Genomic DNA, 21,789 nt, shown 5'->3' with positions numbered 1-21,789 from the left:
TACTGAAGTTGGTGGTTGTTAACTATGCAGTCTGCTGGTTGAGTGCTCATTGAAAGTGTTCTCTGTAAAAGGCTGCTAAAAACAGAAATATTAAATAAAACAATGTTTTAGGACATATGGAGGGAACCACACAACATACTGTTTAGTAGGGTCTTTGCCGTGTTTGGAGTTTTGTTATTGGTGAAATTATAAATTTCAAAGGGATTGTGAATGAGGTTTACCTATACTTTAGCAATTAAGTGCAAGTGCAGAGACCCTTAACAGAGTTTTTAATACATTTAACATTTATGTAGTCAAATCACAACTTTAAATGGGAGAGTTGTTTTTTGCAGAACAGGGGCAATTTAGATGTTTCTTCCAGTTTCCATCCTTATGCTAAGCCAAACTAGATTTAGATTGTACGGGTAGACGTGACAGAGGCATCGTTCCTTACATCCGAGTATTTCCCAAATATGTCAAACTCTTCCTTTATGTTCCCATTTCAAAGACATATCCTACCTGTGAATCACTTGAATGCACACTGATATTCTTGTTGATGGTGTTTAATTTGTTCTCAGTATAAAGAGTATTACATCTTTGCAACATGCCACCTCTGGCACTCATATATTTTCCTTTAGTGTGTAATTTGAGTCATACGACTCCAGCATAAATTTTCACTCAGGCATGAAATTACATTGTTTAGTTATCAAAGGCTTTGTGTAATTACATTTGTGCAATTCAGGATGACAGAGCTGATAGTGTGTGCACAAGACGCTGGCATACATAATCACAGCCAAAATCCCATTTGGGAGAATGGAGACCATTATTATGGAAATGACCTTTGGGTGACAAGAATCCAGTGGGATACAAGACTATGTAATCCAGACAAAGACACCGTGTGAAGCCTTTCTCTTCATTTTCTCCTGTGGAAATTAGAGAAATTTTGTTTGTTTTATGAAGGACTGTTGTTTTTTTAAGTTTCACTTTCTTTATTAGCAGTTAGGAAAGTGAGCTTTGTAATTCGCGATTTGAGGAAATGACAATTCAGTTCTTCCTGCTTTTCTTTCTTTTTGATACTGTGGGTAACTGCAGGGCTAAGGTAGCACAAGAAGAACTGTGTGTGTGTGTGTATTTCACAGTGGCACCTTTGCTGAGAGAACATACTCACCTTGGGATTACTGGAGTGTCAAGCTGAATCTCTGTCTGTTTGTTTTGAGCCATGCTTTGATACTCTCACACTAAAGAGGCAGCTTCATAAATTCACATTGTGTCAAATAAATCAATAGATCCCATTAGCTGAGGAAGTTGTGTAGTGCAGTACTTGAGGGACCCTGGCCCCCCCTTGTTTAGACATTTCTCCAGCAAAGGCGATGGCAGAGGAATACGAGGTTGGCTGCTGATACATACAGACAGCTCCAGCAGTTGAAATGGTTTGGCTGACTGGTCCCAGTTGGTCTTTAGCGCCGTCTCCACTGTGCTGCCAGCCCGGGTCTTCAGTTGAACAGGAAGAATGAATTTGCTTAGACAGTCACAGCCTTACAAGCCTACAGCACCAAACTCTTCCTGCTCAATCAGTTGGTTGTCGTGAAAGAAGAAAAGTTTTTGTATTTCAGTTTGTGACATTAAATCAGATTAAACAAGTAAATGGTTATGGTAAATGGTTTTGTATCTATATAGCGCTTTTCTAGTCCTGAAGACCTCTCAAAGCTCTTTACAGTACAGTTTTACATTTACCCATTCACACACACATTCATAAAGTGCATCTATTCGCAGCACTTTGTTATTCTATGGGGGGCCATTTGGGGTTCAGCATCTTGCCCAAGGACACTTCGGCATGCAGATAGGTCAGACTTGATATTGACAGGTCTCAGAATAATGATTGACCTCTGCACTCAGTCAGTGTCCCAGTGATGGAAGCAGGTTATGGACTTACCTGCTTTTATAATAGAATTGCCTTAAAGAAAGTCATATTTAATTGAAAGCACGCCCAGTTACCTATTGAAATAAATTATCTCTGGCAATGTCATGGCGTTTTCACCAATTCGATTTTTCACAGTGCAAAATAACAGGAAGATGAAAGAGAATAGGGCATGACATGTGCTGTGGTTGTGATTCAGTCTCAGAGCCATACTGATGTGAGTACATGGCATGCTTCCCAACCCACCGCCTATCAGAGCTGCAGGAGATCATTTTTAACTCTTCGATACGAGTGGATTTCATTTTCTGTTGTTAGTAAAGCACAAATCAGAGCTTTTATTGATATGCCTGTAGAGTTTCCAGTATATAAGATACACCTCTTCGATATTATGCAATTCAAATATAACAGCCTTGAAATAACTTCTGTCTAGTTCAGGCTTAATCTTTTTGTAGGCACTATTATACGGCACTGGGCTTTCATTGCTCGATATTTATTTATTGGTTTTTGTCCAACAAGCTTACATACTGGGCTCATGGTTGTCAAAATATTAGAAACAGTTCTCTATACAATGCAATTCATTAAAACATACCCACTAACCTTGTTTTTATTCATATTTACTTCATTATTTTAAATTAATCTTTCTTTGCTTGTGTTTATGATTATTGTCACAAGTCCTATTAAAGTGGCCACATAGTGATGCTGGTTGTTTTTTAATAATATGTTCAACCAGGGCACATTATTAGCTTTACGCTGATATTATAGGCTTATCTATAGCATACACAATATCACAATTGCGCTACAGATTTATTTTCATCCCTGCAAATTTTTTTGGGGAAAAGTGCTAAGAACATAAATATCCAAATGAACAAAAAACAGGTTTTACTAACAGAACACATCAATGAGAAAGCTCCACCAAAATCTCACTGAAAAACAAGGATAGCGTCTTGGGCACAATACAAGGCGAGGTTAGCAAAAACCCACAGCAGATTTATCCATGTGTACAGCTTAACTGTATGAAAGCTCATAATCCTTGAAACATCTTCAGGTAAAGTAAAATCAGCCCTTTAGCGTGGACTAATTCAGTATATACAAGCAAATACATTCTTAAAATATGTCTCTGCTGATTATATATAGAAGCAAGTTGCGTGAGTTGGTTGCTAACGAGGCTTGCACATTTTGAACCAAGATATTTTGATGGTTTTGACACCCTGCCGTTTTTTGGGTAACAGGGAAGTTCGCTTTAAATATAGAGCGTCTGTTCCCCCTTCCAACCTTTAACACCACAACAGATGGAGAGAATATGGAGCTTGGAAAGCTTTACCTCAGAGGTGGTAACACTGAAGCCACTCATTAGCACTGAATTTAACACTTCGTTAGCAACGCAACTTCCTGTAGAGAGCGACCCGCCCTGGATGTCAAATCCATTGAGCATACAGTTTAAATGGGAAGTGCTTTGGACAGCAGTGCAGTCAAGATTTATTATACACATGCTGAACTGTATGATGAATGTGATCCTATTTAATCACTGAACACCATTCATTTTATATGTTTGTCCAAATAAATAGGAAATCAAAAATAATTAGTCTGCCTTTGTGTGTGTGCAAAGGTGCATGTTTTCTTTGTGCAGGTCTGTGTTTGTGTTTTAGACAGATTGTGTGCCTGCCAATTTGTCAGGATTCAGTCTCATGCTGGGATCTGTTTTGGCACCATCCCAGAGTGATAAGAAGCAATGTGATCTCATTGGAGGTGTACTTTGTTCCCATGGAAATTGGTCAATTTTAGCAGACGACTGAGAACTTTAGGTGGAGAGGCAGGAAGGTTGCATCCCGGAGGTGCGTTCACATAATTAAGCATCCTCACCAGGGTATTCAGGGCTAACAGCAGGGTTTGTTGTGAATAGTGGTGACAAAAGAGGGTGTTGGAAAATCATAATGCGGCACAGAATAAAACAGCTCTCATTTTACAGAGCGATGGGAATAGACTGAAAAAAAGATTTTTAACATAACCAGATTGCCAGTGTGAATAAGAAAAAATGGACAAGATTTTACCTGTTGTGCATCAATGTTTTTATTTTCGACACTTTTCCGTTTTCAAAATTGTCCTCACATGGTTGAATACTGAATTCAATGGAGGACCATATGCTTAGCCTGCTTTAAATTTTTAATAATTTTGTGATATTCTTTTGTATTTCAGAAATCAATGCCATTATATCTGATATGAAGACAAATGCACAAGAGGACAAAGAGGTGGAAATAGTGTCTGACAGCCTGGGTCATACTCAGGAGCCACTGCAGAGTCACACATTCTGTCTGAAAAACAATGCTGCAGGTCTGTCCTCAGAGGAACACGAAAACCCTTTAAATGGAACCCAGCCGAATCCATTTGTATACAGCAGTGTCCCCGCTGTTCCCCATGCAGGCAATTCATTGCCTTCAGGAGCACTTGTTAATGGACCTGGTTCACACCCCACCTCAGAGGTACACTGTGTCCTGAACAAAGGCACTGTTTTATCCAACAATGTCCTGGATGCAGCGTGGCAAGTGGAGAAGGACATAGCCCCGAGGTGTTACCACCACCTAGTGAGCTTCAATCAGACGCTTGGAAGAACACAGCGGGGCCGGCTGTAAAAACACTGGCCACACTGCCAGGTGTCAACACGCCACTGTCTCACTTGGAGGAGAATGAGTCTAAACTGGCCTATTCCACACTGTCAGGTGATGGTGCAGAGCAAATGCACATTAGCAAACCTCGGATAAAACACACAATAGAAGCGGCATCTCGACACAGTGCTGAATGGTCACAAAGCTCCTCTGATGATAATGGTGATTTTGAAGTAATCAGATGGGATTCAACAAGAGAGAGCTTCTTGCACAGTGGCAGAAGGCTGGAGACCAGAGTGACGCACCGAAGAGAAAAGCAGCACAATACACATGTAAAAACCATGGAAGGCTTCCTGGAAAAGGTCAACAACAGTTTAAATCACTCGTACAGACTTCTCCGTCCTGGTAATGATGTTGAAAATGTTGACATTGCAAACAAAGAGGATTCTTTGGATACAAAATCAGGTATTCAATATTCTGTCATACCTTTCAGAGATCTGTCAAGGAACACAGTGTTAGACTCTGAGCAGCGTATTTCTGGTGCAGCACAGGAAGACTCTAATGAGGAAAATGACCCTGAAGATGAAGACGGTTTTCATCAAAAAGTGGAACAGTTGAAGGCAGAGCAACTTGAACAAGATCCATTCTTCTTTTCATGCACAATATGCAATGTTAATTTCATGGAGAAAAGACATTTCCATAGACATATGATGTATCATTTAGGAAAGCATAATCAGGTGAAGACTGAGAATGTTTCACAGGCCTTTATATGCAGGGAGTGTGGGCGTTTGTTCTGTGATAGGAACTCCCTCATGAAGCACATCATTATTCACCAAGACAGGCTGGAAAACCTTATGGGGGAAATCAAAGGTCTCAAAAATCCAGAATTGGAAGACAGAGGCTCCACAGTGCCGTGCTCTCAATGTGTATTTGGTTGCAATTGCCCGGAAATCTTTGTCCAGCACGCCAAAGCAGGCGATAATCTGAAGCACTACTACTTTTGTGAGGAGTGTAACTACATTACACTCACACAGCAGGCACTCGAACTGCACTTACATGTCGCACATCTTAACACACACCAGCCTCAGTGCCGGAAAATGACTCATACTAATGATGCAGAGGGAGCAGACCATGTACAGTTTGAGTGTAAAATGGGTTTTTTCACCAGCACAGACAAAGAAGATTCTAAGATGGAGAATCTGCGATCACGCTGTAAAATTCTGGATGACCAGGACAAAATTGTTCTGTGTAAAGCAAATCTGTTCAAATCTGCTTTTGGAGAAACCGCCCATTTTGCCCATTGTTCCACTGGAAAAAGTGACATTTACATTCAGAAATCTGGTGACAAAAGTTCTCCTCAGTTCAAGGGGCTTGTTGGCTGCACCGAAAACACACTGTCACCGTCTTTGTGGAGGATCAGCGAACATGGAAAATTACTCCTAGAACCAGCAGGAAAATTACATGTGGCAACTGATCTCACCTGTGTGGAAGAAGACGCTGAACAGAATGGCCACAGGGCATTTGGCAGCTCAAAGCAGGCAAACTGTCCTGCAACTGCAGATTTTTTACTGTCAGCTAGAAATCTTAAATTAGACCAGATGTTCTTTGAGGGTAGCAAGAGCGACCCGGAAAGCAGGAGCTTACCAAGCAAGCAAGCAAACCAAAACTCTCCATCAATGAGAAAAATGTCAACACCTAAGCATAACAGTATTGACAAAATGAATGGTAGTATATTGCCAAGGCTTAGCCAGAGGCATAAGAAACATTCTGCAGTTAGGGAGTTGGAAAAGGGCTGTGAGGGCGGCCATAACTTCTGTGATGACACCAGAAGAGCTACAGGCAGCTTCTTGGAAAGCTCTGAGAATGAAAGGAACCCGTATGCTCGGAAGTATTTCAAAAAGAGGCAGAGGTTTTCAGCCAAAGACCAAAGCCCCCATATCCTCAAGGAGGAAGGTGATGGAGATGAAGACTGCAGTGACATAGAGCAGCTCATAATCAAGGAGGAGTATATCGAAACTACAGTGGGTGATGATTCCCCAGGATCACCTCGTATGTCTGAGAGTGATGGGTTCGATGTTTTCCCCTCGCAAGTGGTAGAACACAGGCCCTGTCCATACTGCCCTGCCATGTTTGAGTCTGGAGTGGGTCTGTCTAATCATGTGCGAGGGCATCTTCATCGAGTTGGCTTGAGCTATAATGCTCGGCACATGGTTTCACCAGAGCAAGTGGCGCTGCGGGACCATCAGCCACGAACTCGCAGGATGATCGGTACTGGCACAAGGAAAATGAGAAAAGGTATGAGTTTCAGTTTCAGACTCGCCGGACAAACGTTTTTCTTTTTTTTTTTAAACAATGGAGATGTAAATGGCCTGTTATCCCCAAACAGCAACTGTTCAGTCATATCTTTATAAAAAATTATAAAAATATATAATATTTCGGTATGTTTAAGAAACTCAACAATTATAATCCTGGACCCACCTCCTTAATCGAGCCTGCTCCATAATTCTGTGTACATTGGCCCATATACCACCACCATGTTTCAGGTAGATTCAAGAAAGATTGGCTAAGCAGTGTTTGTGTAATCTTGACAGAACTAACAGGAACGAAACAACCTCTTGGTGGTTTAAAAAACAAAAAAATGCTTGAAATTCGAAAAGGCATGGTATCAGGGCAGCATATAAGCACATTAACAAACATATCCCAGTGTTACATACATGATTAAGGAGCAGTTGACATTGGATTATTTTGTGGTATTAAAAAGGCCCATGCACAACTAGCTCATCTTCTTTGTCGTATTTCAACGCAACATAACACCAAAGTCTTAAAGCCTGAAAAATGCTTCTGCGTTTTCACGGGCCCGTAAGCGCAAGAGCCCTTCCGGGTCCCTTACGTGCTTATGTATCCCTTCTTACGTGCTGACGGGTGTCGACCCCCTTTTCTAAAATTTACGGCAAAGCTCCGCAAGCTAACTCAGCCCGCAAGGCTGTGATTGGTCTGCTCTACATCCCTTCTGGAGCTGCATTTCCGGTTTCATGCCCCATAATACCGGCAGAAATCACGGAAGATTTAGAAGAACGAATATGGACCAAATAGAAGAGCACTTGGCAGAAGATATCCGATAGTATGATCACTTGTATAACCTGTCACTGACTGGCGGATTTGTCCGCCAGAAAAAGGCTACGAGGAGCCGCAGTGGGTATGTAAATAAACAATCGACGAAGAAGAAAGAAGGCATCTCTAAGGTCGTCTTCGACAAAAAGCATTACTCCGCCTAGTGTTCTGGCGCGGAATGGCTTTGTAAGACTCGCAACGGTTGGGGAAGCATGAATGAAAACGAGTCTTGCGCCACAGCGGCGTGAAAAGACGTAGACGCAGTCGCAGAAGCATGTTTCAGGCTTAAGGCTTCTATTTCAGAGTTGTATGCACATTTGTGCAGCTCTGTGTACTGCCTGTTTGGGGCAGGTTTTATTGCATGAGCTTCTGCATTGAAACTAAATCCCTAAAAAGTGAATACTGCCTTACACACAATCTTGGTGTTTTGGTGTTTCATTTCAATCACTGTGACCAACTTTATTCTCTACTGCAGCTGTTAAGGCAGAAACCCATGGAGAGCACACATGTCCTCTGTGCTGGAGTTGGTTTGACACTAAGACTGGCCTCTCCAACCATGTGAGGGGACACCTTAAACGAATAGGCCGATGTGTTACCAGCACCAGTAAGTCCCCACTGTGCATCCTGAATGATCTGCTACAGGACAAAAGGGAACATCAGAACATACTCCGGGTCCTCAACAAGGGCCAGATCCCCCCACAACCCTCAGCTTCTCCGAAGTTCATCAGCAGCAACCGCCTGGTCCTGCTGCATACTGCACTACCAGTGAAGATCAAGTATGACATAGGAGATAGATTTGTACCAAAACAAGAAGCCAAAGCCTTTCAAGAGGGGGAGAAGCTCCAGGCAGAAACGCAAAGAGGCATCCAGGCATCCTCAAGCACTTTAGTTGAACTACTCAAGACAAGACACAGAAGTATGGAACTAACAGCAAGAAACCAGGAGGCCTGTGGTGCCAGGAAGCTCTGTGGTATGACCAAAGATTACAAGGAGGAGACGAGCTGGACTCACGGTATGTAGTCCGATACTTTGAGCATTATAGAAATTTCATGTCCGAACAGGTTTTAGGAGTACTATACATATACAGTAACTTGCATACGTCCAAAATATCTTAGGCATTTCCAAGTCCCTGACTTTGACTGTTTAGGAAGTGAAGTAGTAAACTAATCTTAAACAATTGGAATATGATTAGTGGAATAATTTAGCATTAGTACTCAATTGAATTATTGGTATGTTATTTCTATAGAAATATGCAAAACAGGATTTAGGCTCTATCTCCCTGTGTAATGTGTAAGGTATCACTTTTAATTCGAAGCAAATGCACCCATACCTCTCAAATAATATGGGTCTTTGGTTCTGGGTACTTTTTATTTGCTTTATTTCCAATATTTCTAAAATATTGTACCACTGGCAGAGTGTATGTATAATATGCTCCTTAACATTTTAACTTATCTCTTTTCTCTCATTCTAGTCATATTTTTAAAGCTGCATATTTTGGGTGTTTAAAAGAAACAAATATCCATTACCACTATAGTACAGGTTAATCTAATTAAAAGTAAAATGCATGTGAGCCCTCAGGGATTGATCACAACTGATGTTCTTAATGTCTGCATTGCTTGATGGCACGTTATATTTTTAATTTCAGCAGTTATATTAGAGTAATTTAATTTCATACTATTTTTTTCTCATCTCTGGTGCTTAATTGTAGCAGGTCCAGTAGATGTTATGCGTTTAAGTCCACAACACTATTTTTGGGACATGAGTCCCTAGCATGATCAGTCAAAGAAAACTGAGCTCTCAAATTTGTCAGTTTCAAAACTTGACAATGCAAAAATAAGGCCAGGTAGAATACATTTTTTTTCCCCTTGTGAACAGTAAGGAAGCATTTTGAGCTTTGTTTGATTGTAGAGCACACTATGTGTGGCAAAGGGAATAGCGTTTGTTTAATCAATATTTTATATCTATTTATTTACAGTAGCTCAGTCCAGAAACCTTTGCACTGCAGGGAAAAGCAGCTTAAACAATAGTTCATAATTATTTGATTTGTGGGGAAAAAACACACATATTTTAGATTAATTGTCATCAACGTGTTTTTGAAGTTGATATTAAAAAATCATGAGGGTGCTCTTGATGTTGAGTTTGAAGCTCATCATCAATGTTTTCACAATTTCGATTAATCTATATCCAAATCAAACTTTCAGTCAGGCACTGGGAGAGAAAACTGATTTTTGAATGCAACATTAGTCTAACATTAGGCTGTTAATGACAACACATTTTCATTATCGAGTTGTTCACACTGTATCGTGACTATAAAGTAAAATCAGGTTGTTGTTTAATTTTGATTCTGTTGGGATAACAACTTAAAAATCTCAGCATACAACATACAACAGCATCAATATTCTTTCCTAGGAATAACAGACCGTGTGTGTGTGTGTGTGTGTGTGTGTGTGTGTGTGTGTGTGTGTGTGTGTGTGTGTGTGTGTGTGTGTGTGTGTGTGTGTGTGTGTGTGTGTGTGTGTGTGTGTGTGTGTGTGTGTGTGTGTGTGTGTGTGTGTGTGTGTGTGTGTGTGTTTGTGTTTGTGTGTGTGACTCTCTCATGAGGTGCTGTATGTAACGCTAGTATCCCTGAAGAAATAAGATTGTGTTAAACTTACTTTTCAAACAGGAAAGTGCAAATCAGATGTTTGGAGTGGAACCAGGTGAAAGAAGACTCTAGATCACACTGGGAGTAACAGTTTTGGTTGATAATCAAATTACTGCATGAACTCAAACACTACCCCAAAGTGTAGTTAAATGCAATTTAACTTTTGATCATCCTAAACCATTAGGCACAAGTGTAAGATAAACTGTTTGGAAGTGAACGTCATCCAATCAGTAGTTCAATTATAATAAAAGACTAAGCAAATGGAAAAATAGATTTTTAATTTGTCTTGTTTTATCTGAGATAAATGTAGCTTTTCATTGTTCTGTCTTTCAGGAGAATGTGATTCAAATAAGATGTGTAGTCAGTGTCACAGCAGCCTCCCCGCTGATGTCATTCTGTCTGGTCATCTTCAAACCTTTGCATGCAGGAAGAGGATTGCTGTTTTTGAAGAACCAGGTAGATTTTGGATAAAGGCAAAATGTGGTGTTAATGCGTCTCCTGTCCTCTGTAATCAAACATTGTGGATTAAGTGTATAAAAGATGATCATTGATGTGTGAATGAATATTTACAATGAATGCTGTATTGGTAGTGAATGAATGACTTAGTTTGTCTCCCTAACATACTACATATCTCCATTGAAAATGTTATAATGACCTGAAAATAATATTGAATACGGGATTTGTATTTACATTTTGTCGGTAATAACATAATATGTTAATAACAAAGTGTGTGTTTTCTATTTTAGGCTATGATTATAAACAGAAGAAGCCAAGACCAAGGCCTGGGTTAAAGAAGATGATGTTGCCCTCCTCGAATGCTCAGATATACACACTCACCTGCAGGTACATAGAGTGGAAGGTTACTTATGTAAAGAAGCTTCTCTGAGTGGAGAGTAAAGTGAGGAACATCTACCGAGATATTGATTTCATAAAGAGTTACAGAACTAGTATTTCACCAGGAAACAAGGTTGATCTGGAAGACCATAAAATATATATCGTTTCTGTGTCTGCGTGGTGGCAAGGGGTCCACAGGATGTTAATTCCATCACCTGCCCAGATCTGGCAAAGTCCTTATGGACCTCTTTGCAGTTTTTTTTCATTTGCAGCCTAAAATGTTTTGACATCGTGGAATATGCGCACTTCAAGTAAAGACAGTGCTTATGCTAGAAAAGCTCTATGCAGTGAAATACACCAAACAAAGAAGCTCTTCTTACTGTCATGAAGTCAGCATCGTGTATAATTGTGTAGTGTGCATGCATGGAAGGTGCCTGTTTATGCAGACCCCCAATGTGTGTGTGCATATCTGCATGTACGTTTGCCCACGTCTGTGTCCACAGTGAAGTATGATCAAGGCTTACAACAGCCCACTAGTCAAAAACAGTTAAGGTATAACAAAACCTTCACTGACGAGCAACACAAGCACCTTGCAAACAATATGACACAATACCCATAATGGTTACAGTGAGCCATTTGTCTTGCGTCCAATGGTACATACTTAATCAAGTAGGAAAGCGATGCCTTTGATAGGGGAAGGCCCACAAGCTTGGACTTAAACAAACAACTTGAGTATGGAATAGAGGAAGTCCAATTAGCTGAATGTCAGTAGGGACCTTTCAGGACAAGTACAGGACTTCCGCCTTCTGGCAGACTTCAATTTGTTACAATTGAGAGCGAGAGCCTGGAACTACATTCTACTTTTGGCTAGTGCCATCAGATGCATTTATTAGTCCCAAACACATGAACAGACATGCAAAGGCACACTCATGCAGGTAGGGAAATTTAATCTCTGCTTTTGACCCATCTGGTGCAGGACACACAGAGCAGTGAGCGACCATGTACGGCGCTCGGGGAGCAGATGTTGGGGGAGTAAGGTGCCTTGCTCAGGGGCACTTGACAGGGTAGGGAGACTCTTGGATTTTTGGACAGATCAATCTAGGTTCGTCTTTTGTTGTCTCTCCCTGGAGTCGAACCAGAGACGAACCAGAGACCTTCTCTGCCCATAGTCCAAGTTTCTGCCACTAGACCACCCTCTCCCCTTGTTGACAGCCTCGGGTCCACCAAAACAGGTTTATATGGGGACTTCAACCAATTCCAGGGTTACACTGAAAGTGAAGCCCCCACTCAAACAAAAAGCACCTGCAAGTCCTCTACCTGTCTAAGTAGATGGACCTGGTTGTAGGAGTATCTCTTCCACTTCCTATGGTTTCCCATATGAGACTCTTATGTGACTAGTAAACTGAACAGTAAATATGACACAACATGAATTCTGGAAAGTATTCTGAAGCGACAAAGCACAGTTTGGCATCAACCATCTCCAAGAAATGTCGTCGCTAAGAAGGACCCTCCCTAAGTGCTGCAGGTCTGACCATGCACACATGGTGATTGTCTAAGTTGTTTTAAAGATTTTTACTACGACGTGCCTATATGATTGTCTGCTTTTCAAACGATGAGGCTTTGATCTCTGAGTTACTTACGAGCACGATCATTGGCGACTAAGAAGTTGATCTGTAGTCCGATACCCTAGGAGTGCAGGCTTGGGAAGTTGATTTCCATGTTGCATGGGCTGACGAGCCAGCTGTGTGAACAGAACCACACCCCCTCTCCTGCTTTCCCTTCCTACTTGTTCTTGGTTGCTTATAAGCAGGCCCTAAATTCCCCTAACTAAAACCTTTCTTGGTCTTTGACCTGTCTTCCGTCATCACCACCACCTGCAACAGGCCTCCAGGTCCTTTTGTATTAACCCAGCCACATCTCACATAAGGGGCTGGAGCAAATACCCCTGTGGCCTCTCTGTCGATTAATTATTTCCTCTTCGCCTTATCAGCCACCATTGGTTCAGGGTCAACCTCCTGTCACCCTGAGTGAACCAAAAGCACTACCCCACCATATGCACTGTCTCACCTTGGCCTTACTATTAGACAGGTTTTGCTTAAAGGACTCATCATATACACATTTTACCACAAGTTGATATGGTTCCTTTGGGTCTTAATGAAATGTCTGTAACATACTTTTGTCAAAATACCACAAGGATAATTTAAAACAGCACCTTTTTACCCTGTCTAAAACAGCCACCCTCCTTAGATTGACCTGTTTTGAGTGCCCTGCCCCCCTCTCACCCGGGAGTCCCGGGGTCTCCGCCTCGACGATCGGCATATTTATGCGGCTACTTAGATTTCTGAGGGGTAGCAGCAGCGTGCTAACGCTAGCTGCTTCTCACTGGGAGCATTGGAGACTTCCCTGCGGTGTAGCTGGCTCAAGGTAAGCAGTGAGTTAACACATGGCAAAAGCGATGGGGAAGCGGCAATGACACGGTGTGATGCGGGGACGTCCGAGGCAGCGGCGGATCTGCTGATGCAATGACATAGCGGGTGGGATCAGCTAACATCGCCGCCTCGGACAGCCCGGATCGCACCGTGTCACCGCCGCTCCCCCCGTCGCTTTTGCTGTGTGTTAAGTCGCTGCTTACCTTGAGCCGGCTACACCGCAGGGAAGTCTCCAATGCTCCCAGTGAGCTGCCCTCGCATAGTGTAGCAGCTAGCATTAGCATCTAAGTGGCCGCATAAACATGCCGATCGTTGAGGCGGAGACCCCCTGGACACTAAACGCTTTCCGCAGGATCCGAGCTTCACCCTAATGCACAGTGTTTTCTCTCTGACTTTACATTTGCAGATTCTGTGACCTGGTCTTCCAGGGTCCCCTGTCTATCCAGGAGGATTGGATCAAGCATCTACAGAGGCACCTCCTGCAGAACAGTGTGCCCTGCTCAGGGATGGGGATGGTGGAGGTTTTGGGGTACGGGTCACAAAAAACAAATAAGCATGTCTCATAAGTACCCACATTTCGAGTAGGATTGTATGGAATGTCCAAAAGTTTGCACAGTATTTATAAAACTCATTGTTATAGATTAATCTGCAACTCCTTCTTGAAATATATGATGATTTATAATTTATTTGTACTACTTAATAATGGTATATATTAATGATACTGAATATATTTGTAAAAACTTTAACTTTGTTATAGGATATTTTAATGCAGTATTTTGCCTTATACACTTCTACAAAAGTGGCAAAAGCCACAGCTTGTCGATATGAGCAATAACAAGCTGGTCTGCGAGTGCCATTGATTATATATACATATATATGTTGCAGATAAAGTGTTATGTGTTATTATGACAAACCATTTTGTTAAATTTGTTAAATATTTCAATTTGTATAGATTTTTTGCCATTAGGACAAAAGTTGAAAGGAGCATTGCCAGTTATATTGGGGATATACACTGAAGCCTTTCAATGCAGTTAATATCTCCTTTTCTTATAGGCCCAACATTAACATAAAACTTTTAAAGCAGTGTACACGGGCTGTCATTAGTGTGCTGATGCTCTGAGCCGGTATAAGACAGAATCTCTCTTAATCAAAGTGACATTGAAGATGCTGCATTATGTTGAGACAGCATATTCTGACATTGTGTTCTTCTGCTTAACCTTCAACCATCTTTCTGAATCCATGCTTTCATCATAGCTAACCAAAACTATCGATCGGAAAACTTTTCAATTATATAGACATTATAATTTTATATACACATTGATATTTTAACGGAAGCTCGGTTTTTCTGAAGACTTGTTGAAATTATTAAAATAATTACTTATACTTGAAAAAAATACTCATAACGAGCAATCGTAACACCTCTAGCCCTGCACATCGTGCACTGAAAGCATAGCTACAGTTTGTCCTTAGCACGTTCTGTCATCTAGTCTGCCAAAAAGCTATATAAAAACACTTTCATTTTAGACATGTCTAATGCATAGGTTATAATGTTTCCTTTTTTGCTACTGATTCAGCTGAATGATTGTTTTGGAGGAGGTAATTTGTGGTTCTGTTGAACTGAGTTCTGTTATATTGACAGGTATATACCACATTTGAATGAGCGTATGCCAACACATCTCACAGTAGAATAAGGCAAAAGTAGTTTTTAAAGAACACAGACTAAATCTTCCAAAATGAGCATCCACTTGAATCCTCTTTAACACAGTTTCAACACAAACTGAACATTACAGCCTTTATTAAGGAGTGTTTATTTAAGGACTGTTTTTTAAGAATAAATTTGTTTTGGCTAAGTCTTCCTATTAAGCTGAGTAGCACCATAGAACAATATAGAACATAACAAACGTTTATATAATATAAGAACTGAATGAAATGAAATTAATGAAATAAGTATTTGATCTGCTTTTTTGACCAGAAGTGAGAATAGGTATTCATCTATTTAACTGTTCTTCCATGACATTTTCAGCTTGTTATGCCTGAGACTTAAAATGTGTAGGTATGTAGCTTTCCCTAAAATAAGACGCTGTTCCTATTTTTGTCATTACAAGTTGTTAGATTATATTTGTTTGTACTACAATAAACAGTTCATCTTCATTCTCTATTCATTCCTGATCATTTTTACACTTGGTGTAGATTTATTTTTTTGTTAGTGTAATATACTTCAACCAAATGTGTAAAATCACCTGAAAGTGGTGGCTGAGTTAAATAAAGTACCACTGAGATGTTGATATTAGTTGTTGCTCGTGGTAACCTCTCCTGTACTACGTAAAGATAAAGTACAGTGGTCACATCTGACAGTGTGTTTATTTACACCAGCAGTTTAAGTAAAGTGGACAGAAGGTTTGAGGAGCATGTGAACAATTCATTAGGCTGTCCGAGACTGAACAGAGGACTTAATTTAAAAGAAACTGTGTCAATGGGGTGATGTAAGGGACGGGCCAACAGCTTGATTGTTCAGTTGGAAACATGACGGTCTTGTGATTGATCAGTGAAGAAAAAAACAAAGCAAAACGATACAGAAAGGGCAAAACACTGCCGTTTTTTTCCAATGACTCCTCAACGAAACAAATAAGAATTTCTATGGACGAAAATTGTAATATGTGCAATTGTATTTCCTGGGTTTATCATTTCATTACATATCAATGTTGGGTCCTGCTATATATCTGCATAAATCAGAGGGAAATGTGAATACACAAAGACTTTGTAATAGATTTGATGGAAGCCAGTTTAATGATGCCAAGTATTCATCATGTACTCGTGCTGTACTTTGCTGAATATCACTGTATTAGCCATAGCGAGAAAACAGTCATGTTTTAGGCAAAAACTCATAATTCTAAACCTCTTTTCAAGGGGAAGTATCTGATGAACTCTAATTACAGAGCCATACTTGTTTTTGGCAGCACCTGCAGGAGTTTCCCCCTTTCATTTGTTTAAAGGTGTATAACGTAATGATGAACTATTCCCTGGCCCACAAAACACCATCATATTTTATTCGTTATATCTAACAAAATTTGTTGCAAACCTTTTGAGTGAAAGACACAAATTCAGTGTCACTTTTGCACCGGCGTTCTAGTGTGAAAGTAATTCCAAGGCTCTGTGCTATTTTAAAACTGCAGTCGGCAGCAGTGCAGCCTGAGTGTTTGATGTATCCAGTGCTTGATAGCCATTTCTGGGTTCTCTACTTACCAGTGGCAAAGGGGGCTAACCCTGCAGTTTATCTTGGGCACTATTTAAAGCAGCGATCAAAGCTGTACAAACCAATTGTCATCATGCGTCTCCGGAGGGAATTTTGAAGTACATTAATGCTCCATCTTTGGGAAATAATTGTGCCACTGTGTGACTTCATTAGGTCTCCTGGCTGTTTCAAAAGATGTTCTCTCTGGAGGTTGAAAGCCACATCGCTGGCAGACAGCATCCCAAGGGGCCGAATGAATAAAAAAGGAGAGATTATAATGAGATTGAGTTAGCCATGACCAGGATTGGGCATTTCATTATTCCACTGGCTGGAGAGGGAGAGAGCGAGAGGGAGAGGGACAAGGCTGACATAAAGAAATGTGTTGTTGCAGGACCCACACTCGCCATCTGCCACGGGGGTCCAATGGTAGGCAGCCAATGCATGCTTATCATTGCCATGGGTATCAAAGGGGCCTCCTCTCTGGAGATTGCTCCATTAAAACTGCAAACGCCAATCCCCTTCACGCACGGAACAGAAATCCTGCATTTCATTCACATGTAACACTTGCTATTGATACAGGAAATTAAAATTCGGGAGAACATTAGGAAAGCTTTGAATTATTTTCTCCTTTTGTTTAATAGCCTTTGTAAAGTATAATCTAAAGTGAGTTATTCAAAGACGGTATAGTCACTTTTTTTTCATGACATGTGGGGCAGCATCCTGACAAAGTGCACAGACTAATAGGACTTTTTTGTCAGCTACAGTCTAGTTTTTTCCCTTCATTCATTGTCTGTGGCAGCAGTGATCCAGAGATCAGGACCATTGATCATGACCTGTCCTTTGGCCAGTTATTCAGAAGTCCCACAGACTGCCTCTGTGAAAAATAAAGAAGAGGGAAGGGCGGGGGGGGGGGAAGAAGAAAAATCAATAGGTTTCCATTATCTGGTTGGGCAGTGTCACTGGCCTGTCAATGATCCTGTTACAGCGGTGGTACAAGGGTGACACGGGCCCACACTCAGCCGCCGCTGACAAGAGGAAAACATGCTGACAGGCACCGGGAACAAGTTGGAACACAGATTTGCACTTCAAGCAGCCGTCCAAGGAGGTATCGTGCAAGGCCACCACGCGGCAAGGGGCTAGCTGGGCTGGAGGTGGAGGGGTTGAGTGCGTCTGTGAGTGTGTGTGTGTGTGTGTGTGTGGAAGGGGGTGTGGGGGGGATTCCCAGCCAGCCTTCTTCTACTGTCTGACTGTCTAGCTCTCTACCACAAATGCTTTTATCCTCCTATAAATTATTCACCTCTGGATACACCAAAGGAAACTGGCTTGCACTGATTGTGGCTGAGGGGAAATTCATAAAACCTATGGCCGGGCCCGTTTGGCCACTCATGCAAAAACTCATGCAAGTTCCAATCTGAGCTTGTTTTAATGAATGTCTAGAATGCCCATTGGATCATATATATATTAATGTGACATCACTGGTATTTTTTGTTTTCTGTGTTATCATTTTTGGGATATTCATGTGTCAGTTTTAATGGGAAATGGTCACTTTGGGGTCATTTACTGACTTCATCAGGTCTCTGAGCTCTTCTCACTGAAAAGAAAACAAGAGTCTCCCCTCATCAGTCAGTCCAGATGGCCGGTCAGAAATTAAGGAAGACATCAACTGTCTCTTGAAAGACCACGGATCAATATATTTTGACAAGGATCAAATGTGCTTCAGATGAACCTTTTGGCACTCTCAAAACAATCTTCCCCCTCATGTCAAACCTCTTTATTTTTGTTTGTCTACATGTAACCACCAGATATCCCATGACTCCTGGGTTTTGAGCAACACAATTTACTATTTAACACATTTATAATAGCAGGATCTCCGTTTGGCATGTTAAGAATAACACATTTCAACCTGTCAAGTCTGCAGCTTGCATCTAATTGTTTTCATTCAAGCTTTACAACCGTGTCGGGCCTTAGGATACAGTGACGTCACAAGAAAAACCCTACATTTGATTTGAGATAATGAAAAGAAAATACACCTTTTGCAATAACAAACCAGAATCTTTACCACTTTCTTAACCATTGTATCTATATTACAATTACATTATGTTCTCAATATATATATTTATATATATATATATATAATGTAAATCTAATCTTAGTATAGTAAATCTAATCTTACTATGAAAATGTTATAATGTTATTACATATTGCGATATTATGTATTTACCATACATAATATACATAATATTGCAAAATGTAATAACATTGCAAACAATAATTACAATTAATTACAATTTCACAGGATATACATAAATACATTACATATATCATATATATATATATATATATATATATATATACACCATTTAAAAAGCAACAACACTGTCCACAATGAACTTTTCAATTTACAATAAGAAACAGTTTCTTTTCTTTCCATATATATATGTTGACATGATGTATGTAAGGTTTTATCTAATATGTATTACATGTGTCTACAACTGTACTGCCACTTAAGGTGCTTATTTTATATATTGTTTTTTCTGTTTTGTTTGTTATTTTATCAATTACCCTTGCATGTGTGTAAATTCTTTGAAACTTGTAATGTAGACAATCCGGCCCATAATGACTGGGGAATTCAGGTTAATATGTTGACAAGGTCTAACAACAGCGGGTCATGTTGCACAACACACGCATGACTGCCTCCGCTCACTGCGGCAGCTGACAGGTCCTAATCATGCGCTGCCCTCCAGGCACCGGGGGCAAAGAGGCTTTTAATCACTGAATCATAGAGCAGCGCCACGGCTCCACGTTGAGGCGTAATTACAGTCAAAGTTGCAGTAATTGTTCCAGCTAATTGGGCAGACAAGTGCACGGTGCTGTTGTACTGTACGTGCTGCATGTACCTGACTTTGCAGAGGGGAGGGGGGGTGGGGGGGTGATGATGCGGCAACATGCTGGTTTCTATTTATTTTTATTTGTGTCACTGTGTAGCAAATAAAAACAAATAAACAAACACTACATTAGTGTTAATAATATGTGTGCTTTTTAATGCCAAAAGAAACCACATAAATGCACAGTTTCTTAGGTTTCCCTTAATTCATTAGTCACATAATAAAGGCTATACTGTATAAATATAAACAGTCTAGGCATCTGAATCAAGCATGTTACATGTTATTTGATTTCAGTATGAAAAACCGCCTCGAGTTCCTGCATCTTTAAAGTGTTGTTATGAGAATAAGCCGTGTTCCTGAAATAAAAACGTGTTAATAAAGGAAAGCACCGAGGACTCCACGTGGCTTCGAGCACATCGCATACCTTTATTGTTATAATTGACTGTGTGTGTGTGCGTGTGTGTGTGTGTGCGTGTGTTTGTGCGTGCGCGCGCGTGTGTCATTGATTTATTTTAATCACTTTTTACCACTTTGACATGTGACGGTGTCTCGTGCAGGATCTTAACCAACTAAATAACATAAAACAATGCATCATGATAAATAAACGAATTAAAGAGAATAAATAGACAACCAAATAAACAATCATCACCAGGTACAGTAAGGGCACCAACCTATTGCATCAGATACATAAATTAATAAAAAGCAAATAAATAAACAATCGTCATCATCGTGTCATGTACAGTGAGGACATCAATAATGCACACTAATGGTCGCACTTTGGAAAACACCATTATTTCCTATTAATTAGTCCACCGACCAAGATGCCTTGAGACGCGGGGCCGCATGGAGGTGTGATGGGGGGACTGGTCAGGGAGCAGCTGCCCTGAAACCCGCGGGGCTCAGCCTGACCTGCTTTTGATTTTCACCGTCACTAAACTCAATATATATATATATATATATATATATATATACGTATACTTGACAGGCAGGCAATGTGTATGTATACCTATATGTATATATATATATATATATATGTATATCCGAGCTGAGAGGTTTTTGATTTGTATGAGGGGAGAAATGTAGAATATGAGCCAGGAATGACGAGTCAGACATGATTTCGCCAAAGAATAAATAGTGAAGAGAGAGAGAGAGAGAGAGAGAGAGAGAGAGAGAGAGAGAGAGAGAGAGAGAGAGAGAGAGAGATGCAGATCTCATAACGTGTGTGTTTGGGGCTGAAGTGTCTGCAGAGATCCATCATGTTCCACTCGCTCTGCCTCCATCTACACTGATCCAGTCAGGTTCTGTCCACGTGCCCCATTCAACGAAGACACAAAGCGAGAGAGGGAGATGAGCATGTGCCCTGAAATCCCACAATCATTCACACGGAAAGAGACGACGTGCGCGCGTGTGTGATTGTGTCAGTAATCACTTATGTGGGTGTGAAACGGCTTCATGGGACTAAAACAGAAAGCGTCTGGGGCCCATGAGCTGGTGCCACGCTGCAGTTCTCACGAACGGACGGTAGGGGCCGCTGCTCATTTCGTCCTGGAAGGAGGAACGCGGGTGAAAGTGATAACACACACACACGAATACACACGCACACACACATATTCACGATACGAAAATACAAGAAACTAAGTCAGGGGAATTTAGGATAATAAGGTGTTCAATTAGAAAAAATAATACATAATGTCCGCAAACACTGCAGAATATTGCATATTGATTTTTATTTTATTTAGTGACACATTCCTGTTCAGTTTATTGCAGCTTTTTGTTGTTTAGATATTTCTGATAGAATGCAGTTTCCCACAGGCCTGTTGCAGCATGCATGGATCCCTTGTTCAACAGGAAGAGCTCTAAACACGGATGCAGCACCTCCTCTGCTCTATAAGGCCAATATCATTTTGCCTGGGATTCCACTTCATTTGTTCTATTTTATTTTATTTTATTAAAAATCAATCAGCTGTGGCTACTGAAAGCTCTCATCCCCACCTCGCTCTCTCTCTCTCGGGGGTCTGCAGGAGCAACATCACATCTGCAGCAATCTAACACATCTCACAACAAAAAGAAGAGAAACACACAGAGAGAATCTGCTTTGTCGCATTTGAGGAAGAAATTTAATTACAACCTCGGGTGTGTGAAGGCATTGACAAAAAA

General features: G+C 40.8%; 1 protein-coding gene across 1 annotated transcript; it reads left to right on the top strand.

The window, feature by feature from the left end:
- The first annotated feature begins 1,813 nt into the window (after nt 1-1,813).
- On the top strand, nt 1,814-15,648 carry znf644b (zinc finger protein 644b). The gene is given in 7 exon segments (XM_062395690.1): nt 1,814-1,823; nt 4,091-4,447; nt 4,450-6,792; nt 8,084-8,620; nt 10,586-10,708; nt 10,999-11,095; nt 13,922-15,648. Coding segments are annotated over 7 exon segments (3,627 nt in total). The 3' UTR covers nt 14,082-15,648.
- The last annotated feature ends 6,141 nt before the right edge of the window (nt 15,649-21,789 follow it).

The sequence above is a fragment of the Platichthys flesus genome, chromosome 9 (genome assembly GCF_949316205.1).
Source record: "Platichthys flesus chromosome 9, fPlaFle2.1, whole genome shotgun sequence".
NCBI lineage: Eukaryota > Metazoa > Chordata > Actinopteri > Pleuronectiformes > Pleuronectidae > Platichthys > Platichthys flesus.
The sequence above is the reverse complement of the archived record's forward strand: the minus strand, read 5'-3'. Positions and strand labels throughout refer to the sequence as shown.